The sequence below is a fragment of the Pimephales promelas genome, chromosome 23 (genome assembly GCF_988280905.1).
Source record: "Pimephales promelas chromosome 23, fPimPro1.hap1.1, whole genome shotgun sequence".
NCBI classification, from domain to species: domain Eukaryota; kingdom Metazoa; phylum Chordata; class Actinopteri; order Cypriniformes; family Leuciscidae; genus Pimephales; species Pimephales promelas.
Window position 1 is genome coordinate 8,737,550 of NC_142791.1, and position 27,009 is coordinate 8,764,558.

A 27,009-nucleotide genomic window follows, 5' to 3' on the forward strand; every position below is an offset into this window, starting at 1 on the left:
CCGCCCATATGTCCAATAGCAGCGCGTATGTATGTACAGTAGGCGGAATTATGGTTGTTTGGTAGCCAACGAAATATAGTTTAGAGAGTTGCTGGTAACACGTGAAATGTGTCCCCAAAACAAGATAGTGGTGTTGTCTGCACACGGGTTGTTAACATATCCGCCAAGAATCGAGTTACTGTACTAAAACTGCAATTCGGATCAACAGAAATATTTTAACGAGGTAAGAAAAGCTACGTGTTGTCATAATATTTTGCTTATATTGTGTTGACACTTTAATCTGTATTTGACAAAGAAAATAGTTTAACCTTAAACATTTAATGGGACTATTATTGACGTCCTGGTGGCATTGCGGATCTCTGATCATTCATCATAAACATTTTTATGGTTATTTTGGAATGCTCTTGGGATTTCCAATGTATATAACGTTAAGGTCATTTGACTTTTCCACTATATTTTAATAACTGACATGATTGTCTGTTTCAAATATGTTGTAATCTATGTGTGGTTTTAATGTGCTTGACTATCAAAATATTTCTCATTTCTAATTAGTGGGTTTATATGATGTCATGTAATTCCACACGTCTAACTTACAGGTAACGTTAGAAGACTCGATTCAAATAAGCGCATATATTTAAATCTGTCAAGGAAAGATAAGGAGTCTCGAAAATATAACTCTGATAACTTTAAATATTGTATTTCCAATTACTCCATGATGACTTCCAAAAATAACCTTTTTGGAATGGCAGTGGTACTCTAAAACAACTTTATTATATGGATGGAGTCTCCATCCATATAATAAAGTTGTTTTAGAGTACCACTGCCATTCCAAAAAGGTTATGCACAGAAATGCAACATGCGTTTAAATTGAAATATGACTCATATATGAGAAAGGGAAAACTATTAATATTTCAGTTTCATGCTGAAGAGTTGTAAACAACTCAGACACATGCATCTCCCCACACATAGTGTTTTTAGGTTACACTCTTTTATCTTTTTTTTTTACCATACAGAAGTGAATATGTTATTTATTTTTTTAGCTACAAGTGCTTTTAATTATTATTTACAACAATATGTTTCCATGATATATTTAAAATATATATATATATTTTTTTATTATAGCCTTTAAACAAATCCTCCTAACACTTTAATGTAGACTTATAAATGGTAATCAGTGGGAAACTCACAAATTAAAATTAATTTTAAACTAAAAACCTCTTACATACACAGTGTTGGCAATAAAATAGTTTCTGCATGATCCAGAGAAATGCTATTGGAAAGCCATAATGCCAGAATATAGGCTAATAATCTGATGTAAGAAGTTAAAGTTCAGTAAAGTAAATATTTCATTTACTATTCACCAAGGGTTTCAATGCTGAATACTTTGTTTTTAATCACTTTTCTCTGTGTTCTTCTTGAAATTTAAGTTAAAATTCATATCTCTTGATGCTTATTCTGTTTTTATTATTGTTTCCCACTAGATGGTTTGCTACTTTATGATCTATTATGCGGATACCTCCAGGACAGCAGATATTTAAGATAACCTAGGAGTTCACATGCCCTGCTTTTTCAGAAACTCATTACAGATGCTCAAAACAGATTATATATATATAATTATTCTGCTTCATTATGAGTAATGACAATTCCCAAACATCTGTGAGCTGTACCACTAGTACAGAGACGGAAAGAAGAACACATAAGGATGAAAGGAAAACCCACAGTAATGCTTCTACCGAAATGACTGACAGCCAGTCCGTCCTTCCCGGGCTGGACATCCTAACAGTACCTCAACTAACACACTCAGATGACACTGATACCCATTCCAGCGGGAATGACTCGACCGAGAGGGAGAGCGAAGGACACATGGGGCGAGACACATCCACCAGCAGCTCTCACAATGGCAAGGGTTCAACCACCGAGACAACAGAAAGCAAGAGGTATTAAATGAATTGATCAATTGATTTATTGAAAATTACTTTTAAATGGCAGGCAGATGGTTAAAGGAATATTCTAAGTTGAAAATCTGCAATTTCAAATGATTTCTGAAGGATCATGTGACACTGAGGACTGGAGTAATGATTCTAAAAATTCAGCTTGGGCAATTAGAAAACAGTTAAAATGTAATTAGATTTCACAATATTACTGTTTTTACTGTGTTTTTGAACAAATAGATGTCTACCGCAAACATTTGAACAGTGGGTGTACGTATAGCTTGAATGCCATTGCAAAATCATTGTATATATATGTATCTCAGCCATGTGTCTTTTTTAACCGGTCGAGGCACAAGTATGCTACGTTCAGGGCAGACTAAAAGCATTAAATCATTGATTTTTAATCATTTCCTCATTAAAATGTCTCTCCTCACCTCAAATGGAAACAGTCCCTCCCCTCCTAGCAGCTCGGTGTCATTCAGTCTTTTGAGTGGCAGCCCGGAGCAGGATCAGCCGACCTCCCTATCAGGCAGCGGTGACCACCAGGCGGCCCGGTTGCAGACCCAGAGAGAGCTGCTAAAGGCCCTGCGCGAGCTGAAGGTCCGCATGCCGGCGGAACGGCGCAGGAAGGGTCGATCTAGCACCCTAGCCTCCCTGCAGTATGCGCTTAGCTGTGTCAAGCAAGTGAGAGGTGAGTAAGAAAACAAAAACTTAAATCGCATCTCCTTGTTCTGGAATGTGTGCCAATGAAAGGATGTGATGCATTCTTCTGTAGCTAATCAAGAGTACTACCATCAGTGGAGTGTGGAAGAGAGCCACGGGTGTTGTTTGGACCTGTCGTCGTTTACTATTGAAGAGCTAGACAATATTACGTCAGAGTACACCCTTCAAAACACGGTATTACAGGACAGGTTACCTCGTACACATCAGGCTGCAACTGTTTTGAAGAATCTAATGAATTTGTTTATTTTTTCTCTATTTCATCCTAGGACACGTTCTCTGTGGCGGTGTCGTTCCTCTCTGGTAAAGTGGTGTACATCACATCCCAGGCGGCCTCTCTGCTGCGCTGTAAACCCGAGAGGCTTCAGGGGGCTCTGTTTTCGGAGCTGCTCGCGCCTCAGGACGTCAGCACCTTCTACAGCAGCACCGCTCCTAGCCGCCTGCCGGCGTGGTCCTCCTGCGCAGGCACCAGTATGTTGAAGTTTTTTGACTGTGGGAATATAGTGACCAAGCAGAGTGCATTGAAACTTTTGTAAATCAGTTACAGACAATGCTACATTTGTCAACGAATAATTGCCTGACTAAAAACACCATTTAAAAGGCTCTCTGACCGACATTTACCATACATCTTCCCCAAACGAACGACTGTGACTTCACTAAACGGTGGTAGCACAACTAAATAAGAGCATCATTCATAAGTTTCTGCATGGCCCTAACTACAGCCTATTTTATTTTTCTGGCACTTATATAGCTACATTGAGAACACATGTAATTCAGTTGATCAGTGATCTTGTCTCTCACCAAAGACGTCGTCGCCTCATTGATTTCTGACTAATCAAACTCCCGTTGCTCGTGTCTCTCGCTATGCTGATTATCTCTTTTGATCAAAAACACCATCAGCTTTATTCTTGGATATGCTGGATATGAAAAATTAATATATGATTGACTGTCTTTTTGACATTTTAGTGATATTGTCTTATTTTTAATTTAACTCTGTCTCTCACATCCCGGATCAAAAATCCCGAAATGCAAAAATCCAAAATCTGACATTTTCAACAGGATTCAACAGGTTCTGACTCAAATTAAGCACTGGTTACACACAGTTGTATTCGCTACAATGCACATGTTTTTGTCCCAATCAGTCAATACTGTTAATATTGGCACATTTAAAAAAAAAAAATAAATAAAAAAATATAAAGATTCAAAATATTAAAAACGATCAGCATATCAAAGATACTTAAACAACACTGCTGTTGACACAAACAGATGGCAGTTGCTCAGAAATTAAGTACTGTACCTTTTAAGCATCAATAATTTTAAACAGCATATTCTGATTGGCTTTAAGTTTGTTAGGATGGGATAAATGAGTATTTATTCAAGCTCCATTTATGTCTAGCCTCACAGGTGGACTGTGCCGAGGAAAAGTCAATGTTTTGTCGGATCAGCAGAGGTAGGGACAGTGACGGTAATGAAGTGAAGTATTACCCCTTCCGTCTCACACCATATCAGCTAACCCTGAGGGACTCCGACACGTCCCAACCTGAGCCCTGCTGCCTCCTCATCGCTGAGAGAGTTCACTCTGGCTACGAGGGTAAAACAAAATACTGTCAATATCAAATGCACGATCATTCAAAAGTTTGGGGTCAGTAAGGTTTATTTTTTTTAAGGAAATTCTTTTCTTTTGAACATCCCATTCATCAAAGAATCCTGAAAAAACGTATACTGTTTTTTTACAAAAATATTAAGCAGCACAACTGTTATCAACGTTGATAACAATAAGAAATGTGTATTAAGCACTGAAAATTCAGTTTTGCCATTACAGGAAAAAATTAAAATTTAAAATATATTCAAAAAGAAATTGTAACAACGTTTCACAATATTTACTGTTCTGTATATACTGTAATATTTACTGCATCTTACAGACCTCAAAACTTTTGAATGGTAGTGTACTTACTGTATGAAACCCAATCTCATTGTTATGAAAGCATAATCTTAACACTTAAATACTATGCATGTTGACAAGAAACTGGTCTGATTCACTTACCATCTGGTAACGACAGATTATAATAGCTTTAAACATTCAAAATGTGTATTTCTAATTACTTGTCAAATGCCCTTGATTGAAAAATGACCCTTAATGTAAGTGTAATATTGACACACCATGTTGTTGTTGTTTTTTTCTGTTTTTCACATGACAGCACCTCGTATCCCAGCAGATAAGAGAATTTTTAACACCAGTCATACCCCAGACTGTCTTTTCCAAGAAATCGACGAAAGGTTCGCATTTTGCCTAGAGCTGTCTCACATTTTTACCATCCGCGTCTGGCGTCTCTTTTGAACAGTTACATAAACCCTCTCCTCTTTCAATTGCAGGGCAGTGCCATTACTTGGTTACATGCCGCAGGACTTGGTTGGGAAACCGGTGCTTATTTACTTGCATCCAGAAGACCGACTCCTTATGGTGGCCATTCACAAGAAAAGTGAGTCGGTCATTCTTGACGCAGACACAATTCAATGGTGAATATTTGTGCAGCAGTTCTTTGATTCAATTTTCGTCCTTTCTTCATCAGTTATCCAGTTTGCAGGGCAGCCATTTGACCACTCGCCCCTGCGTATGCGTGCACAAAGTGGGGAGTACCTGACCCTCGACACCAGCTGGTCATCCTTCATCAACCCCTGGAGCAAGAAGGTGGCTTTCATAGTGGGACGCCACAAAGTTCGAACGTAAGTGGCTGCACAGTTTTTCTCCTTAAATCATACAGCACTAAAGGAAAAATCAACGTCCCAGCAACCATATAGCAACGCCCTAGCAACCCCTCTGGCATGATGATAATGTGTTCTGCATGGGCATGCACTCAAATGAGCTAAATTTCTGTTAATTGGTTTCACAAAGCTTGTCTACCATCACTTCCTTTCTGTAGGAGTCCATTGAACGAGGACGTGTTCACTGCCCCGGCGGGCGGGGAGGTGAAAACCATGCCCCCAGATGTGCCGCAGCTGAACGAGGTGATCCAAAGGTTTCTGGTGCAGCCCATTCATGCTGCCAGCTCAAAGGGGTACGGTAGCCTGGGCAGCAGCGGCTCACACGAGCACCAGCAAGGTGCCACTTCCTCCTCTGAGAGTAACGGACATTCTTCTGGGGACCAGATCAAGCCCAGGAAACCAGTGAGAATGTTTATCATTATCAATCCAGTTGCAGCATACACATTGCAGCATTTAACATTACATAATGAAATAAAAACAAGCATACACTATTGTTCAAAAAAAAAAAAAAAAGCTTACTGACCTCAAACCTTTGAATTGTAGTGTACATGCTTATCCCCAAAAGCATTTGGACTTGTGAAATTCCTTATAATTTTTACATGTATGAATGTTATTATATGCACTTGTATAGAATATTCCATGTAAACCTTTATTTTCTTATTTATTTCTTCCTAGATGACGTTTGAGCAGATTTGTAAAGACATGCAAATGGTAAAGGCCAGTGGACAGCAAGTCTTCATTGAATCCCGAAACCGTCCGCCAGCTCTCAAACCGGGTAGCTTAGGTAAATATCGCAAATATGTCAAATAATAATGGCCTGACTTCATCTCTTTAGCCTGAGGTCACGACAAGTTTTCTGTCATATTTCAGAAGCACTGGCAAAGGCAGCAGACACAGCAGAAGCCTCTGCTAGAGAAGGTCTGGCAGGTTTGGCACTGTCAAGTCCACCTAGGAAGGAGCCCACAATCTACTCATACCAGCAGATCAACTGTCTGGATAGCATCATACGGTGATTTTCTTGCTCATTTTTCTGCTTGTACCAGAATTTGGGGATTTGTTTTGTGTGAATATTTTTATTTCTCCAATTTATCTTCTTTTTAGAGGCAAAAGATGTTTATAGGTTTATGTGTGAAGTTTCTTTATTGGATATGTGGTGGTCTCATGTTTCTCAGATATCTGGAGAGCTTTAATGTCCCTGGCACAGTGAAGAGGAAGTGTGGCTCATCTTCCTATACCTCTTCTTCCTCTAATGATGATAAACAAAGGGAAGAAACTGGAGAAACTGAAGGCGAGTAATGGATTGCTAAAGGTTAATGGTATATTTACCCAAAACATCCCATAAGTATTCAGAAAGCCAGGGATGGAGAGGAAGACTCATACAATCGATCACTAGTGGTATTCCTTCAGTGTCGACTGATGTCTGTGTATGTTCTCTGTGTAGCTGAAGTTCACCCTTCTCTTTTGACTTAGCAGAGACTCTTGTGGTGACTGAGGGGTCAAAGGTTGTCCCTGCAGCACCAGGACACCCCCTAACCCCTCTGGCTCTGCACTATAAGGCAGAAAGCGTTGTCTCTGCCACTTCCCAATGCAGTTTCAGCAGCACCATCGTCCATGTTGGTGACAAGAAGCCACCTGAATCAGGTATGAACATTTTTTTTCCAGTCTATTCTTGTCATCGATGGTATGCCTTAGGGTTGTGCCGATAGACGATAGTATCGTGTATCGACGATAGTCTGACATATCGCCGATGGCAGATGCCTTTGACGATATCAATACGATAATTGGCTCGTTTTACCATAATGTATTAAATTATTATTATTAGGCCTATTATTATTATTATAAAGCTAGTATTGTTATTAAATGAATATTAGGAACTACAATCAATTTGCCTTGCCTAAATTTACAACGACATCACCTCATAACAATTGCAACAACACACGCACTAATGAGGACTCCTCTAAGAGAACGTTTTTAAAACAGACTAAAAAACATCCCACATCAACATTTAATTGCATGGTGATCCATTCACAAATTATCAAGTGTGCTCGTTTTAACAGACGCAAAATTCAATTTCCTACAGATCCAAGATGAAAACGGCATCGTTGTTCGTCAGTATTTGTTTCCGTAACACATTAACAAAACGTTTAATGACACTAACACTAAAAACAATACAATTACTAAATAGTATTAATAATAATATCACTAAAATAGTATTATAGTTACCGTTATCATCGTCGTCTCTGAGGGAACGCGGCGTTAATGCAGATGGCGAAAGCAGTCCGTTTTTACTTTCACTTTCAGAGATTGAGCGCGTTTACATGCGACGACGTTCTTAACCTGATTATGTTGAATAAACTTGACAATGCATGTGGTCATGTAAACGTTTCCTTTATCAGAGTCAAGTCATAAGTATAAGTATAAACCGATCGACTCAGCTAGACGTTTGGCCCTTGCTCTTGTTTCTCCCGGCATTTAAAACACATTAACCCGCGTACTTCGTGCTTACTGAAGTGTGCATGTGAAGTGCGCAGAGAGCGCACTGGTAGGGGGACACATATCGCAAACTCCGACTTTTTCTGACCCAAGAAATTATTAAAACGTGTTTTCATCTCGTGCAGAAATAGGCCCTAGTCAAAATGCTGCATGTAACGGCATGAGGATAGGCTAATGTGTCCGTAAATTTCCCGTTGACAAACAAAAGGATTAGGATCTCTTTTTTTTCACTATACCAGGAAATAACCTGATCCTATTAATAAACACTCCACCTTTGCTAGCAAAATAGAAAAAAGATTCTCGTATATAAAACGAAGTAGGCTAATAAAACAAGCAAATTAATGAGTAGGCTAAATAATCAAGTTAATAATCAAATGTTAGCCCCACCCCCTCACGATACTATCGTGTATCGCCGATCTCACAGGCTGACGATAGGACGATATGAAAATGGAGCATATCGCCCAACACTAGTATGCCTTATATTACATTAAACCTCAGACCGTGCAAAAGCAAGCAATCTCCTATGTTTCATCTACTTCCAGACATTATTATGATGGAAGAGCCACCAACCACCCCAACACCTTCCACGTCAATTCCACCCACTGCTGTTGCCTCTGCCAACCTTCAGCAGAACCCGTCACCCACTGCTGCTGTTCCCGAGAAAGAAAAGGAGAAGGAGAGAAGAGGTGGAGGAAGTCCAGGAAAGGGCCTCACGAAGGCTATGTTATCCACACACACCCAGCAAGAAGAGCAAGCCTTCCTCAATCGGTTTAGAGACATCTGCCAGCTGCGGATGGCCCAACCTAGCGAGCCACCACAGCTCAGAAGCACGTCTACACCTGGGACAAAAGGTAACAGCATATAGTTGTTAATAGGTTGTATTTGTCTGTCTGAATTCTTTTACTTATGCCCTTATTATTTGGCTTGTTCTGTCTAGGAGTGAATAGCTCCCAGAACTATCCTTCAGTCGATAACAGCAATAGTCGTCGGCATGGCAGAGGTGGGAAAAGACGGAAACACCAAATAGAAAACAACATTCCCTCCCTCTCTGTATCTGGCCCCCATAGAGGATCAAATCCTACAGCAATAAGACCCAACTTCCCCTCAACCCAGCACTCTTCCACATCTTGGCAACCATCTGTGACATCCCAGACAAGTCATGCTCCCATGATGACCTCCATTCCACCAGGTTACATGCCCATGTTTCCCATTTCGTCACCTTTCTTGATGCCCCAGATGGGTATGGATCCTTCTTTGCAAGGAGTGCCTAGGTTCCCCATGCAAGGCTTTGCTCCAGTGATGCCACCAGACATGACCTTCATGATGCCCAACTATATTGTTCCACAACTTGGTAATCCAGGACCACAGTTTAACCCAGCTAACTTTCAGCTCAGTGGGCAACTGCCTGCCCAGATGAACCCCTTGGGCCAGTTCCCTTGCTCTTTTGTTCAAATGAACCCTGGTGTGCCATTATTTAATCCTCCAGTAGGGCAGTTACATCCATTGGGCTCTCAAATGAATCCCACTATGCCTGCAGTGATTCCCCACCAGTTCTACAACCCAAATCCCCCGTTCATTTTCCCCAACTCTCCATCAATGCCAGCAGGAAATGCCAACACTACACTACATGGACAGTCTCGTTCCAGCACACCCCATTCCACCGGGCAACAGGCTGGCGAGAGAGAAGGGGCCGAATCTCCTCTTTTTCAGTCTCGATGCTCCTCCCCACTCAATCTTCTACAACTTGAGGAAGTGCCAAGCAACAGAACAGATGCTACGCTACAGACTCCACCCCCAGGATTAGGAGCAACACAAATGGGCGGGACTGTTTTGCAAAATCGCAGCAACACCAAAGATGCCAAACCAGATAACAGCGTAAGAATTTAGAACCGTTTTAAGCTCTTTGTTTGAATCCTTTGTTTGTTTTTAATTACCTTGCTCCCTGGCTAACTTTGAGTTAACTTCTTTTAGCATGAAGTCAATGAGTCAAACCAGGACTCCATGTCAACCTCCAGTGACATGCTGGACCTACTACTGCAAGAGGACTCCCGCTCAGGAACTGGATCCGCCGCCTCAGGTTCTGGGTCTTCAGGGTCTGGATCTGGGTCTGGGTCTGGGTCATTTGGCTCTGGATCAAATGGGTGTAGCACATCTGGAAGTGGCACTAGTGAGTAATTTACTCATGTATGCTTCATTCTTAAAGCTAAAGATAACCCAAACTTACCAATACTCACTTTCTTTTAATTTCTGAATTTTTAAGAATTGTACTGGTTTCTCTTTTCCGTGCAGTTACAATTTATTTATTCATTTTATCTCAGGGAGCAGTAATACAAGCAAGTACTTTGGAAGCATTGACTCGTCAGAGAATGATCACACTCATAAACCAGCATCTGGGAATCTGGGAGGGGAACCGTTCTTAAATATTGTCCTGCAGGACCCCATCTGGCTCCTCATGGCCAACACAGATGACAAGGTTATGATGACATATCAGATTCCCATCAAGTAAGGCCATTTTTACCAAAGTTACATCCATACCTGTTCTTACAACTTTGTCTGTTACAATAACAATTTTAATTCTGTCATTAATTACTCACCCTCATGTCGTTCAAAACCAATAAGACCTTTGTTCATCTTCAGAACACAAATTAAGATATTTTTGATAAGATATCTGAGAGCTTTCTGTCCCTCCATCGACAGCAACGTCATTGCAACTTTCAAGGCCCACAAAGGCAGTAAAAACATCATTAAAATAGTCCATGTGACTACAGTGGTTCAACCTTAACTAAAATAATGACTTTTTTTGACAATCTCTTGTCCTCCATGTCATTCTCCTACACTATGTCACTATGTTTCCAATACTACAATCAATTAACTTTTTAGACCATATGTCACCGAATATTAAAATGACATATCAAGAAAAGATTAACATACTCGGGACTGGGACCCATACACAGCACCCGCTGATGTTTTCATTGCTTTGAAGGTGGCAAAGTCTCTACCAGACTTGGATTTTGGAGATATTCAATGTTGCATAGGCTATATCTTATAGCGAATCCGTCACCTTACACCGCACAAAAAATGAAAGGCTAAAAAAGTACAGATAGCCATCTTTTTTTCAAAAGTGGATGGGTTAACAATGCTGCCTCATGGGAGGTGAAAAACAGGAATATCTTCATAATCAAAGCAAAGATCCGTTTGCTTGTGTTTGCAGCTATAACGTTACACAAAGTAACATCGTGTGATGAAGTCTTCATCTGAATATGTACACCCTGCCTGCCGGCAAATGACAGCTTATCCTCCAATAAAATGATGATGATCAGACAACAGACAAGAGCAGCGAAATGCGTATAATCCTGTTAGCACTTTGCACACATTACTTTGTATACATACTATTGTAGACTTATTACTACAAGTAATAAGTAGACGCAGTAAAACAGTAACGTCTTGTCATTCAGTCTCCATCGGGATTCATCTTCTCATATCATATCAAATCATGCACAGATGAACGTGTCGTTCTCGCTTACTGACGAAAGCACATTTATATTAAGATTACATGATTGCATCCAATCGCACAACAACTATCTGGCATGTCGCTTACATCTCAAAACACCAACTTTTGTATATTAAAACTGGCGACGTACTGGCTAGATCCTTGATTAGTTTACTGGGTCTCGTTGCTAGAGACCAACGTTCTCGCTGACAGCCAGTACACGTGACGTCACGTGGAAAGTATGAATTAAGTGTAGCTTAAACTACACTCTATCTTAAAAAGATAGAGTACATTAATTTGTATGTGTATGTGTACAGAGACAGAGACTCAGTACTGAAAGAAGACAGAAACGCCCTGAAAGATGTTCAGGAGCATCAGCCTCACTTTACTGAAGAGCAGAAGAAAGAGTTAACTCAGGTTCACCCCTGGATTCAAACGGGCTGTCTACCAAAAGCCATCAACATTACAGTGAGTAGTTCTTAACAAAAATGACACAAAGTATGTACCAACATTTTGCTGCTTTCTAGTTCTGGCCAGATTCTGATGCAGTTCTCACTGCATGTATCTTTGACAAATTAGGTAATCATTCAGAATGCCTTGCAACAAACTCGTTCAACATTTTAATTCAAGATGGTGGAGGAAAGAAATGTAAACTCTAAATATATAGTGTTCTGAAGTACTGAAAAATTGATAGCAATAGTTAAATGTAGATAAAAAAAAAAGATTTTTACCCAACATTTGTGTGGTAGTGCATTTTTCTGCCTTTTAGACTGTTAGCTTAGCAACATGCTAACATCACTAACGTCTCTAATGTGCTTCACACTTTTCTTCACAGTCTTGCACAGGATGTGCAACTTCTCCAGATTTCTTGACTCCTCCATTCGATTTGGAATTTCATGAGATGGATCTCAGCATGATTTTTAAAGAAGAGGCCAAACAACAAGATAAACTTATCACTGCAGAAATAGCCTTTCCCTTGAGCCCCCCTTCATCTGATTATGAACAGATAGACAATCAGGCCAGCACGAGTACCGTAGGAGTGGGCCATGGAGGAGGTGGAAGTGACATAATCAGCGAAAGTGAAGAGGGACTACAGACTGCTGGACAGTGAATGGCTGTGCTGCTGCCTCATAGACTTTTAGGACCAACTTGAATTTGGATTAAGCTGAAAGTTATGAACTCTTATATTCAGTTGATGTCAGTTCAGTCAGTATATCAATCTGAACAATAGAGAGAAGGGACTTCCTTTAATTTTTACAGCTCAAAAGGAATATGTTTTGAGATGTTAAGCCGTTGCACATAGTGGATGTTAGAACATTGTTGCTCTATATTCTGCTTCCAGGTTCTTATAATTATTCATGAGCCTGCCTGGACTTATTCTTTGATAGACGCTATTTCAGAATTATTCATGACCCCATGCACCTTTTCCTATTACAGGCTTCAATCCATGAGTTATTGAGTTTATAGAATTATGAACAGTTGGACCAGGAATTTACTGATTTCACATAAGTTTGAAATAAGTCTGACATAGCCCTTTTTACAGATACTGTGTGTCAATTCTAAAACCGTTCTGAATGATTCCCAGGAATTATGGCACCGAAACGCAAATTCTTTGGTTGAACAGAGGTATGATAGGCCAGAAACATCGTCGAACCAAGTTGTCAATGCATTGCAAGTCATTTGTCCCATTGTACGATATTTACCTTCAAATGTCCGTTTATATATTGCGGTTTAGAATTGCAATCTCAGACAATCAAAAATACAATGACACAAGAAATTAACTTTGCTTTGCTAAAAGCATTTGCGCTCAGTCCATCACAAATGAATTTTTTATTGGTAGTGGAAAAGATTTATTTATTTTTTCATATTCAAATATATTTGAAGGTGCTTTTGATACTATTAAGTCTAAAATGTATAAAATGTAAATAAATGGATTTTGAATAGAGATGTGTTTATTTCTAAAAGTCTCGTGGTTAAGATTGACAATCCCTTTGTTTCACTAGATGGTCCATAGAAACACAAGAATCGTCTGTGTACTATTTTTAGCATCCAATGTCTTGTTCAGTTCCTCAACAAATGCAGGACTCTTATTTAAAATAATAATAATAATAAAACACAATTAGAATAAAAAAATAAAAAAAGTCAGCTACTACCCTTGTTTTCTGTTTCCCTCAGATTTGTCTGCGAGGGATTTTCAAAAGCTTTTCTGTGAAAGCAGACAGGCCCAATCGGTTTACATGCAGTACAGTTCTGATAAAAGCTTCTGTAAAATGTGCAAGAATTGTAAATTGATTTTGTACATTTGCCAAGTCATTGATTCAATCTTTTTTACTCAAACATGCTTGAAAATTGTATTTTTCTGCTTTTAAACTAAATAAATACCTTGTGTTTTTTAGTAATCTGCTTTGACCATCTAATGTTTTTATTCTTTTTTACATGACTGAATTGATCTTTGTAGCCAGCACTAGAGGGCGCATTGTAACATATCTGGTAACATCCACAATGATCTCTTCATGCTTTGCTTTGAATGATCTTCACCCAAATCAAATATTTCCAAGATTTTGACTCTTTCATTTTCCAAAGGCAAACTGTTTTCACAGGCCAATTGAAATATGTGTCTAAGGTGACATAAGGAGAAAGCATTCCACTTTCCCTGCCTACTTTTTAAAGCTTAAATCTGTAGTTTTCTCCAGCTCAAGAATGCAGTTCAGACTGTCTCATGGCTCTCATCTCCATATCTACAGATTAGCAAAACTGACAGGTTTCTGTAAGCTCTCCTTGTTGATCTCTATGAATATTTACACAGAACTCTCTGAAAAACACGAGATACAGAGAAGCAATGAGCCGTTTGTTGTTGACATTGTACGATAGAAGGTTTCACACTTAAACCATAATGAGAGAGGAGACGACTGTAGTAGCATGATACATTCCAACAAGCTGTTTGTGTATAATGCTGGATGGCAGTTCTGTTTCATTCATATCCAGTCTTTTTAACTGATTTTTTAAAATGAATTACATTATATTAATATAATTTGATCACCCTCATGTCATTCCAAACTTGTTTTCTTTCTTCCATTAAACACGCTAGGAGATATTCTGAAGAATGTTCATACTGTTCTTTTCCTACAATGAAATAGCCAAAAAGCACCCTGATGCCGGGGACACATAACGAATAGCTGAAACCATAGACTGGGAAAAAATAGGCTGAAACATTATAAGACTGAACTTAATATACACTTATAGACTGTTTCCAATGACGGGAACAGATTTCAAACACTGACTGAATGCAACTGTCTCTGACTCAGCACGTTTGGGCATTATCAGTCGTATCAAATTACATTTTAATAACCGGCTTTACAGTCGTTAAGTGTGTTCCCGGCTTATGTTATGTGCCATATTTGACATCAATAACACGAATTGCTCTTAAATTTTGTAACTGAATATAAGTTAATCTTTGATGCACTTATGCAATTTGAAAGTGGTTGCAACATTTTTTTTTTCTGTCAATAATGACATACTGACATTCATGTCTATTCCTCACACAAAGCAATTGTACACTGTAAAACATGATAATAATTTTAATAGTAAAAATGCAAAACCTGTTAATTGGTTAACAGTAAGTCACTGTAAAAAATATTGTTGGTTTAACTTAAATCAAAACCTTAAAATTTTAAGTTGATTGAAATGGAAAAAGTGAGTTAATACAATGAAGGAGATTGATTTAATCATCAGAACCTCAAAATAATAAGTTATCTGAACTAAATAAATTATTTAAGTTGATTTGACAAAAGAAAAAATGTTGTGATAACAAATCTTGAAAATATTTTACTGTGAAAAACTATAATAAATCTAACGGGACATTTCATAGGATCATTTGTTATATAATTTTTAGTGAAAAAACATAAATTGTAAGTACCGGTAGTTGCTATTGTATTTTTTTAAGGTGAGGTTCTGGCAACCACAGCTGCCCTTTTTTAACCATACATTTCTCTTTTTTTATGTTGAAGCACTTAAAAGAAAGCTCCAGAATATAGCACATACTTTTTATTGTGATTTGTTGCCCATTTGTGAGGTCAGCTGCATCAGTCTCTATTCACTTTTATGTGGAAAAGAGCAGCATGAACATTCTTTAAAACATCTAATTTTGTCTTTCACAGAAGAGAGTAAGTAACAGGTTTGGACATTAAAAGTATATGATTACATTCTTTTAATTGTTTAACAAGTCTTGATTTAGCCTTGTTTAACAAGTCTGAGCATAATAAGAGCATAAAGAGCCATTTTTCCAAATCCATGTTCTACTGCCAAATGTAATTGTGAAATATCTGAAACCCCCTCTCCCACCAGACCTCACAGTCTCAAATGATTCCTCACACAGCTTCTAATTCAGTCCTGTCCCCTTTGCCAACAATACATTTTGATGGATTGTTTTTGCTTACCCTTGACCTTCCTTCAGGTCTTCGAGCCATTATTGGCCAAACACTGTCAGCCAGATCTCACACTCCTCCACCCCCCAGCAAAGTCCCACGTCACCACATTCTTGTGCTGTTGCCTGCATCACAACTCAAATCACATCCCAGAGAGAACAAACACAACCAGATGCCAAGCACAACACAGAGTTAGCAGCATCTACAACAGATCCACATGATACAGTTTGAATGTGTTTGCATATTTTTGGATTTGTACTTTGCTAACAATGCTTACCTTTAGATGTTTTTTATTGTGTTATATTAAATGGTGGTGACTGGATATCTTTATGCTGTCCTCCTTTGAGAACTGATGATGTGCTGTGATCTTTTATGAGATTTATATTTCTTCTGAAGGTTTTATGTGGATGTTCCCCTGTACAGGCCCCTGTAATGTCGATCAAAAGGCAGAGCTGCAACAGAACACCATAAGGGGTGATTTCTTCAAACAACGTGACTCATTCTCAGACACAGACAGATAACATGAATGTGTTCACAACACTGAGGTCACTTATACTAATTTCAACCAGAAGTGCCTTTTAATCTTACAGGAATGTTCTGGGTTTAAGTAAAGATTACTGAATAGCATCTGTGTATATCAGTCATTCATCAGTTTCTAATACTGTTTCAAGATTCAAAGAACATTGATTCCATTTTGTTATTGTTAACTATAAACAACATATTTTTTGTTAACTGGATCATTGGCTGAATTAGATCAAATAAAATGTAAAACTTAAATGAAAAACTTTAGAGAAATGTTGTCATGGAAAACTAATTGAAATGAGTTAAAGTACTAAAATGACTAAAACAGAAATAGAAATAAATTAAAGATGCAAAATATCTGCAAAATAACTGCAAAATACCCCCCCCCCCCCCCCAAAAAAAAAAAAAAAAAAAGGTTGAGCATAGTCATTCTATCTTTTTTAATTACAAGGTACACTGCAGAAAAAAAAATTATAAACTAAGATGTTTAAGTAAATTCAACTTAAATTACATAAAACTGACTTTTAAAAATGTAGCTGAATATTGTATAACATAAAAAAGTTGAAAATTGCTTAAGTTATTTTGATGACGTAAGGCAATGTAAAAATACATATGTTGTCAACTAATTGATCATAGAATTTTTTGCAGTGTAAATAGAATATAAAAAAACGAATAAAAAGGAGAAAAGCACATAACAAAATCACTAAAACTATAATTAAAATGAAAACTGAAAATATAAATTGTAAATAAATAAAGTAACCCATGCATGAAATCAAAATTGACCGTATTCATTTTCTTTCATGTTCCTGGTGTTATTGTGTAATTCATAGCAAAGGTTGTTTCTGCCAGTAAATAATGAGAACATTTGAAATAAGAAAATCACAGTTGTGAAAAATGAAATTGCGATAATGCAACAAAAAGGGGAAATTTGGGGGCAAGTCACATAAAGTGGCAATTACGAAAATTATTTTTTTTCTGGCTCTAAACTGGAAGGCTACTCAACAAACAGACCTAACAACCGACTAACAATATTTGAAATTTCTTAGTAGTTGAGATAATCAAATATGCTAATACCCTGAGGAGGTGTAATTGGAGTACAATTGTTAAGGTTTGTAAACACAACCTCTTGATCTCTACAGAAGAGCCTCTGGCACTTCCTGATAGCACAGGTCACACTCTTAAAACCTGACAACCAGAGCAGCATGCTTCTCTCCAAAGACTAAAACGACTTTACTCAGATCTGGCAGAATGACTTTCATTTTCAATGGCTTCCTTACAGAGTTTGCATTGCATTTCTTTTCTATCCTGATTTTGTTGATCTAGCATTCTTCCCTTTGGCCAAAGTGAATGAGGCTGATTCTGGCTCTAACTCTAACTCTGGCTCTGAACATCTGGCTCTAATTAAAACCTCCCCCCCCCCCCACCCAATATAGCGTCACTTTCCCACTCCCTCTACTCTTTCCTCAGCATCCCTCCCTCCATACCTCCTCCTCTCTGTATCATGTGTCCTGTGGCCGCGTTTGCATGTGTGGATCTCAGTGCTGAGAAATATGGAGCGTTTGGCTGCTGTGTGGAATCTGGGGATTCTTCTGTATCTGAGTTTTAGAGGGGCCTTGTGTCAGACCACCAACAATACCAGGTGAGTGGTATAGGGCTTTGGGTGAGAACGAACTGTGTGCGTGTCAAGACAGCTCTTTGCTGCTATAACTCTTTTTACAAACTTTTCTGCTGCAGGAGCTGTTTAAATGTTCTAGCTTTTCTCAGTGTTTATGTCTGGTAGTAAGTGTCATTTTTATACTCTTTAAATGCATGGAGTGTGTGTATGAATTCTCGGTAATGATGAATGTATTGATTACAGAGTGATGAAGGGTTGCAGATGGAAGTATACTTTGAGTTAGTGTTTTTTTTTAAGGTGAATCAGGTCGCTTTACCCTTTCACCCAGCTTTCCTTTGCAGAGAGCAATTGTTTTTTTTCTGAAGAAAACAGATGGATAATTTACTAAATAATGACTACACTGAGTTATGACATCCTTATATGGTCTGGAATTCTGGAAAACTTTTTAGGCTGAAAAATTTAGGCTGTTGGAGTTACAGAAATAGTTCAGCCAAGAATTACATTTCTTGTCAATTCATATGACTTTCTGTCTTCATTGGAGAAATTTTGTAGAATGTTTATGTTGCTCTTTTCAATACAATGAAATTAAATAGAAAAAGGACAAAAAGTGCAAAAAAACACACATGCGCTTCACAATCACAACATAAAACAACATCTAATTTTGGTCCAATCAAATAAAAGTGTGCTTCTTTTAATCTAAAATTAAGAAATTATTTCAGTCTATTTTAATTAATATGTAAACTAGTTAAAAAGTTAAAATTTACCACGGTTACACTTACATTACTCTTAAAAGTATACTTTTATACACTAAAAAGTGGGCTAATTTAGTCTCGCAAAGTAGTATCGCAATAGTACACTTAAAAACTTTACTTAGGTATACTTACATTTTTGTAAGGAGTGTGATTAAATAATTTTAATCAAATGGAACAATTTTTTCGTTGCTTTAGTATGGAAACCTTTTTTTAAACTCGAACAGAAGAAGTCTACACTAAATGCTAAACAAACAAAAAGTATTTTAATTTATATATCCTAGTTGCTCAATGCACTAATGAATATTTTGCTAATAAAACTGTATAGATGCATCCAATCCAGTATTTAAATGCCAAGTCCTATAATATGTAAAAAGACTGAAAAAGGACAAAAAGTACCCAAAAGACACTGGTGCTTCACAATCATGACAATTTATTTTGTGCTCGTTCATAAGGCGGCAGGATTAAATGTGTGTGATTTTAATCAAATCTATTTATTTTTAAGAAAAATAATCCATCTTATTGGTTGTCTCATTTATATTAGCCGTTTTTCTTTTCTTGCTAATTTTTATCAACAGTAAATATTTGAAAAGGTCACTGAAACGACAACATGCCATAAATGTCCACATTGCTGAGTGAAGAGGATCTGTCTCAGACGGACGGGGTCTGTGGGAGTAACTGCATAATAACAGTTTTTTGGTCTGCTCGAGTGTTCTGGCTCTACATTACAAAAGAGCTGTGTTTTATTTCGCAGTGTCATAGAGTTTAAGTCTATAAACGTTACTAGACGTCTCAACATTCAAAATGGATTTTAAGTTGTCAGTGATCTTAGAAATACTGTGATGTTGTAAACACTAAATAAAAGTGTCTGCCTTTCTGAAACAGCTTTGAAAATGTTGCAAGCCAATAAATATTTAAACTGTTCTTTGGAAAAAAGATTGTTGGCAACACTACTGACTGGAGAAAATATCTATTTAATGTAATTATCATGATGTCATTTATTTCACTTGAGCATTTTTCTGGCGCAAAGAAGTTTTTAAATGAATAATTGGGGTGACATTAAACATAAACAAATTAATTTACATTAAATGCTAGACAAAAAAAAGCAACATTTTAATTTAAATAACTGAAAATGCACTAAGTTATATATTGCTCTTAAAAATGCAGAAATACTGTACATAAACAATTATTATTATTATTAAAAGCCTCCTTTTAAAACCTGTCTTCATTAGTTTGATGGCTAATTGCATCAAAGTCAGATTTACTATTTTTATTATTAGACAATTGTAAGCACTTTTTACATTTATTTTGTAAATGTATCTTATATCATAGTTTAACTATGCTTCTCATGATAAATAATTAAACCTATAAACATTGACATTTTATTTAGCCTATGTAGTGAATAATAATAATATCATAAAACTGGTATCTTAATAGCTTTTGGTTAGCATAATATTTTCATAAAATTTACAGTTTGCCATAACTCAAGTTTTTGAGTTGTTGTACTGTGGGTTCATCTATGTGCATATGTTTGTACTTTTTGAGATATATTTTGCAATCTATGCCTTGGTCAAGCTTTTGACTTGCCTCCATGATATAAACACTGTGCAATTGTGCAATATAAACACATTCACATCAGCATTTTATTATGAAATCCCTCTTTTTCACTTTTCCCCACTCTCTCAGGCCTGTGTTTAACTGTGGCGGTAATCTGTCTGGAGACTCAGGCTTTGTGGGCAGTGAAGGATTCCCATCATTCTACAAACCCAACAGCAAATGTACCTGGTACATCACAGTGAGTTCACTTTGAGTTCACACTCGAGATTCTTCGTCACCCTGGGGCTGTATATCACAGAGTAAATACCTTTAAGTATCTCTGACCCTTTGTCCTAGGTTCCCGAAGGCAATGTGGTCATGCTCTCCTTCAGGATTTTTGACCTGGAGGCTGACCCTCTCTGCCGCTACGACTATGTGGATGTGTATAACGGACACTCTAACATGGTGCAGAAGCTCGGGCGTTTCTGTGGAACGTTCCGGCCCGGGGCTCTCATCTCTACATCCAACACCATGATGGTAGAGATGGTATCAGATGCAGGAACAGGAGGGAGAGGGTTCCTGGGTTACTTTAATGGAGGAAAGCCCCATGTGGATGGTGAAATTAAACATATTAAATATTAAACATTAAACATCAATTGTGTTGCGATCAGTGTTGGGGTAATGAATTACAAGAAATTCACATTACGTAGTCAGATTAAAAGTAAACGCATTAAAAAGTAACGAATTATTATACATTTACATTCATATTTCATAGATGCGCTGCCTGCAGACAAAATGTGTAAAAGAAACAAAACAAAATTTACTTTCAATAAAAGTTGTAATGTTATGAGATATTTTGTATGACATACACTTCAGGAAATATTGTAAGTGGTCAGAATATAATAATATTATGAATATGTTTGAAGATGAAAAATTGAAGATGAAGTGTTATAAGGTTATGCGTTAATGCAGCCTATATATAGGTTTACATTTTTTGTTTAAATGTAATACGTGTGATAAGTAATGTAATGCATTTACTTCCCATAAAAAGTAACTAAGTAACGTAATTCGCTTTTAAGGGAGTAACGCAATATTGTAATCCATTAAAACACTGCTCATGATTGATTGCTGTTCGTTCAGGTTTTCATTTTCAGGCAAATAACTTGATGCTTGAAAAGTGTTGCTTTGACTTGAGGTTTTGCATATTAGAAGGTGAATGTTTGCAGCCACAATGGTCTTTTCTTTTCTCTTTCTTTATGTCAGAGCATCAGTTTTGTGGCGGGAAGCTCACAAAGTCTCAGGGCACAATCAAAACTCCCAACTGGCCTGAGAAAAATTATCCACCGGGCATCAGCTGTTCCTGGCTTATAACAGTGGAGCCGGAAATGGTCAGGGAAAAAAAACAGAAACCTTGAGTGATCGTTTTTAGTTAATATTCCAATGCTGCATCCTGTTTATTAAAGGGATACTCCACCCAAAAAAGAAAATTCTGTCATCATTTACTCACCCTCAAGTTGTTGCAAACCTGTATGAGTTTCTTTCCTCTGCTGAATACAAAGGGAGATATTTTGAAGATGTTGTTTGGCACCATTGACTTCAATAGCAGAAGAAAAATACTATGGAAGTCAATGGTGCCAAAGTTCCAATCGTTCTTCAAAATATCTTCCTTTGTGTTCAGCAAAGGAAAGAAACTCAAACAGGTTTGCAACAACTTGAGGGTGAGTAAACGATGACAGAATTTTCATTTTTCGGTGGAGTATCGCTTTAAATGATAAAAAATAGGTCCGTTAAAATATATTGACTTCTATCTAATGGGACCCTATTGTAAAGTGTTGTGGTTTTGTGTTTGAGGTGATTGAGGTGAAGTTCGGTAAGTTTGATTTGGAATCTGACACGTACTGCCGCTTCGATTATGTGACGTTCTTTAACGGAGGAGAGAAAGACGACTCGAGGCGCATTGGAAAATTCTGCGGAGACACTTCACCTGAGTCAGTTTCTCATTCTCTTTCACTGTCATTTTATTATTTCTGTCATTTCTATGAAAAAAAAAAACTACCACACACATTCATTCATCCCTTTTTTGTGTCCCACCTACAGGAACATTGTTACCAATAGCAATGTGTTATTGGTGCAGTTCGTATCTGACCTTAGCGTCACTTCAGACGGATTCATGGCGTCATACAACAGCATCCCACGCAGCCTTCGTACTCCGACTGCAGGTGGCGATGTTGTGACAGGACCTAGAGTGTCCTCCACACCCACAAAACCCCGTCAAACTCCAGTCAAACAGGAGAAACCTGTTGTGTTGACAACAGAAGCAACAACTACAACTACTACCACCACAAAAGCTCCAGAGCAGCTAAAGCCTCGACCTAAACCTGTTAGACCCAATGAACCTGTGAGACCAGTCCGTAAACCAGAGCCAGATAGATCCAGACCATGTAAGCCGGAAAAGATAACAGTAACAAATCATGATGGTTACAGTTGATCATAACTTGTTAGACAATGTTGAATGCTTTTTTTCAGCCACAAACACAAACCCACTGTGCGCAAAGACATGTAAAAGAGATGGAACCATCAAGACCAGCTTCTGTGCTAGTGAATTTGGTAAGACATTTCATACTGCAACCATTAAAAAAAAAACATAAAGCACATAGAGGGAACTTTTACACTACCATTTAAAAGTTTGGGGTTGATAATGTTTAAAAAAAACAAAACGTTTCTTTATATAGAAGTCTCAAATGCTGCATTTATTTGACTACAAATAAAGGAAAAATAGTAATATTGTGAAATATGATTGCATTTTAAAATAATTTTCTATTTAAATATATTTTAAAATAGATATGTTATTCCTGAGATGGCAAAGCTGAATTTTCAGCATCATTTCCTCCAGTATTCAGGTGTCACATAACCCTACAGAAATCATTCTAATATGCTGATTTGCTGATCAAGAAACATTTCTATTTAATTATAATAAGGTAAATGTTGAACACATTTGAAAACTGTGATCATCAGAAAGACAGAACTAATCAACAATTTTAAAAGTCTTTACTGTCACATTTGATTAATTTAATGAAAAAATATTAATTTCTTTAAAAAAAAAACAAATCTGAATGGCATAGGGATTCAGATGGTATAGACATGGCAATCGTATAGACATACTGTATGTCTTAAAGGGACAGTTCATAAAAAACAAACTCACTCTTTTTTTAATTCCTCATTTTGATCTATAATATAATATATAGGGTTTGTAAACGGCTGAACTATCTATCATTCTATAGGAGTAACGTTTTATTTCTCTCTATTTCTCAGTGATCACCGGTAAGCTGACAACATTGACTTCTGGACCTAGAGGAAGTATGCAAGCCACAGTGTCCTTAATTAAGGCCTATAAGACTGGTAGTCTTACAATCACCCAAGCTGGAGAAACTATGTCTGTCAAACTTGTGATGCCCTGTAAGAATTGTCCCTTGCTGCGCAGAGGTATATGGCCACATATGCACAGATAACTCACTGCTAATATGAATTCTTTGGTCTTTATTGCTCAATAGTCATTCATTACTTACAAATCATTAACAAAAAAAAACCTGTCTCGTCTTCACTAGGTCAAAACTACATCCTGATGGGTCAGGTGGACGAGGAAGGCCGTGGTGTTCTCAATCCCGGTAGTTTCACTGCCCTGTACAAAACTCAACACCAAAAGATGTTGGCCAGCATCAACAACCAGCCATGCTGATCGCTCAGACCCATGTTAGCACAAGCCTTCGAAGCAAAGACACTATGTAATGCAATGCATAAGGACAGTGATTAGACAATGGCCCAAAAATAGTCTGAATATTAAGAGGGATTTTTTTCTCATTGTAACATAATGCTCAGGAAGTTACAACGATTTCTGGACTGTTTTCATTAAACTATGGTGCAATTCAACTTCAGCTTAGAAGTAAATTTTAAAAAGCAATGATATTTTTCGATTTCGACAATTCAATATATACACAGAGATGTCACAAATGATATTTCTAATTTATGATGTCTTCTAATACAGGATTTATATAACACATTAGCGCATTGAGACTGTGTTGTTTTATCGGGATGGGCTTTTTCCTTTCACTGAAAGCTGCTTTTGGTCCTGGCACTGACTTAAACTATGAGCACATACTAATCTGATGATGTGGTAAAAATAACACTTATCTCTTTCTATTCATCCCCCTTCTCTGTTTCTATGTTAAGAATAGCTTACTACCATACATTATCATAGTCATTTTGCTCATTTATTTTGTGCATAGAGAACACACAATTACCTACTACATTAGCCAAATGTGCTTCAGTGTTGGTACTGTGACTTAAGACGATCAACATAGGCTTTGCTTTTTTGGAGATGACGAGAACTCTCGGATTTGTAAGCGATGTTTGATGCTGTTATTATTACTCAGCAGGAGAGTATAGGCTATTTTATAACAGATTATTTGTCATTAGTATAGCTCTCCAACGAGTTCATTAAAGGTCATATTCATCCCCACAGTCAGTCATGCAGAGCCGAAGCAGAACCAAAACAAAATGCATGCAGGCTTTGTGGGCAGTGAAGGATTCCCATCATTCTACAAACCCAACAGCAAATGTATCTGGTTAAATAATGTAGCCTAAAGTGCAAAAAGCAGTACCCCGGTATTAAATAGGCTTTCTCTCTCAAACAAAAATCATGAGTTTATAGCGTCATCTAGTGTCTGAAATTTGGACTCAGAAAATCTGGAAAGAGAGCAATTTATAACTGCAACTCTCCATAAAAATAACATGTCAGCTTCATATATGCATCATCCAGGTTATAGGCTATTATAGGCCTATATCATCACAGACATCAGACGCTTCCATCAACGTCACTTAGGCCTATAAGCGGATAATGACTTGCAAAGTCACAATAAAGCTAATTCTCGTCCTATGTCTGACGACCAGGGAATTTATATCCTGTCTGCCCTCTCTGCGTCCTCCCTGACGACAAAGGGTCACTCTGCCATCTCTTATCGGAACTCTGGGTAATGGTTTTGTGTTTACACTCTGAAATTAAATGTTGGATGTTGCATGACAGTAAATCTACCCAGCCAGATAAGTTTAATGTTTATCCCAGGATTTAGGATTATAAAGAGAACATTTTAGAAGTGCCAAAGCATCCAAGGTATATTTAGTCTTCTTGAGTCAATACATTGCAGATTAAAGGAGATGATGAAATCAGCAAAGAATATAAGTTCATATTGTGTTTTCATAAATGATAGGATGCAATAAAATTAAATAAACAATTAAAGAGTAAAGTTCAAATTATTGTATTATAATTTAAACACACACACAGACTATAATATGTAACCTGTTGTTGTCTGAGGGCTTTTATTTTGAAACATTGACCTGACAGGTTAAGAAATGTCTTACTGTAAGTTAAAAGTCAATACCACTGATTTAGTCCTTTGTATATAGCAAAATACCCCCTGACTTGAAAATTAAATGGCTGAAGAGAATGTCAAAGTCATGTTTTAAAGGTGCATTATTTCTGAGGATCTATTGACAGAAATGCAATATAAGATCCATAACTATGGCGTTCAGTGGTGTATAAAGACCTTACTTAATTAACCATTTTGTTTTTATTACCATGATATATTTGTATCTACATAACCGTGGCCACCCCCTTCTATGAACACACACCGCGATACAGAGCGCGTTTTGTTCATAACTCGAAAGAGAAGCCACAGAAAGCTAGAAGCTAACGTTAGCCATACACCTTCTTGCCGCGTGCACCTTAGCACTCATGTGGAAGCGTCGAGTATAAACAAGGCTTTATGCTTTAACCACCACAGCCACAGCCCAACAGCATAATAACAGCTCATATTAGCCAGCTAAACTTTTACTTACCTGTTAGAAAAAAATATGTAACGTTAGTTGGATAGTTTCCTGCCGTTCTTCTCCCTCGCTGTATTATGTGTTTGCTAAGTGGGAGGAAATGGCATTCGTGAGACAATCAGCTGATTACTATTATTACATTATAAAAAAAAAAAACCTTGATCCTCACCTGACTATAAGGCTTTGTAAACTTTATCCATGATGTGGTTTATACTGTGGTACAGAAACTTGGTTTACTCTCTGTATATTCTCTGCTGTCTCGGACGACTAGCAACCGTAGCTTCTTCGAAGGGAGGGGTGAGCAGTGGGCTGAGCCATCAGTGCAACTCGCAACCGAACCGCTAGATGCCGCTAAAATCTACACACTGCCCCGTTGAATGTACATTTTTAAACAGTTATTTTAAATGTTTGTTTGCACAATATTATTTTTTTTTATGTTTTGAGTTTGTTTGGTCTGGCTAAACTGCATAGTGAAAGTTACACAATGTAACTTTGTGTTAAATTAACTTTAAATAATGAGTCAATCCATCATCTTATCATGGTTCTCTATGCTAAGCCTGTTAGCTCATTTTTCTGTCGGGATGGTTTTGGCAGGAAATGACGTACACAAACTTTCACTCATCCGTAGGCCTACGTCTCCTCATAATTGTAAAAAGAGAAAACTTGCTCCCTCCTGTTACTTTGACGCGTGTATGGTGTGGGAGTGGGATATATAGGTTGTCACAACAAGCGGGAGAAAGGTTTATATGCGAGCACACAAAATCTCGAACCTCCAGAGTCTTCTGGCAAAAAGAGGTCAACAGAGCTCCTAATGAAATGAGAATTAACATCCAGTTTATTTAACTTGCTTGGGGCCAAAAGTTACATATACATTTTTAATAATAAT

General features: G+C 37.5%; 2 protein-coding genes and 1 long non-coding RNA gene across 4 annotated transcripts; 2 read left to right on the forward strand and 1 right to left on the reverse strand.

Annotated features, from left to right (window-relative positions):
• The first annotated feature begins 61 nt into the window (after positions 1–61).
• On the forward strand, positions 62–13,796 carry per1a (period circadian clock 1a). The gene is made up of 20 exons (XM_089126384.1): positions 62–223; positions 1,482–1,937; positions 2,381–2,622; positions 2,707–2,828; positions 2,921–3,122; positions 4,048–4,242; positions 4,850–4,928; positions 5,025–5,131; positions 5,222–5,375; positions 5,573–5,816; positions 6,090–6,198; positions 6,285–6,423; positions 6,587–6,706; positions 6,862–7,055; positions 8,450–8,758; positions 8,845–9,782; positions 9,879–10,074; positions 10,226–10,409; positions 11,715–11,865; positions 12,233–13,796. Exons 2-20 carry the CDS (start codon positions 1,630–1,632, stop codon positions 12,506–12,508), a joined length of 4,269 nt encoding a protein of 1,422 aa, XP_088982510.1. The 5' UTR covers positions 62–223; positions 1,482–1,629; the 3' UTR covers positions 12,509–13,796.
• On the reverse strand, positions 2,430–26,639 carry LOC148969390 (uncharacterized). Of its 2 annotated transcripts, XR_016149530.1 has the most exons (4): positions 26,293–26,639; positions 26,136–26,209; positions 4,137–4,234; positions 2,430–3,141 (listed from the first exon to the last, which is right to left on the reverse strand). It is a non-coding gene; the product is annotated as an uncharacterized LOC148969390 (long non-coding RNA). The 2 variants fall into 2 exon arrangements; XR_016149531.1 differs by lacking the exons at positions 2,430–3,141; positions 4,137–4,234 and adding an exon at positions 16,105–16,273 and having other exon boundaries at positions 26,293–26,635.
• pcolcea (procollagen C-endopeptidase enhancer a) lies at positions 17,825–24,444 on the forward strand. The gene is made up of 9 exons (XM_039676029.2): positions 17,825–17,982; positions 20,394–20,502; positions 20,601–20,859; positions 21,507–21,631; positions 22,095–22,231; positions 22,341–22,684; positions 22,770–22,850; positions 23,556–23,726; positions 23,849–24,444. Exons 1-9 carry the CDS (start codon positions 17,894–17,896, stop codon positions 23,977–23,979), a joined length of 1,446 nt encoding a protein of 481 aa, XP_039531963.2. The 5' UTR covers positions 17,825–17,893; the 3' UTR covers positions 23,980–24,444.
• Positions 26,640–27,009: the final 370 nt, after the last annotated feature.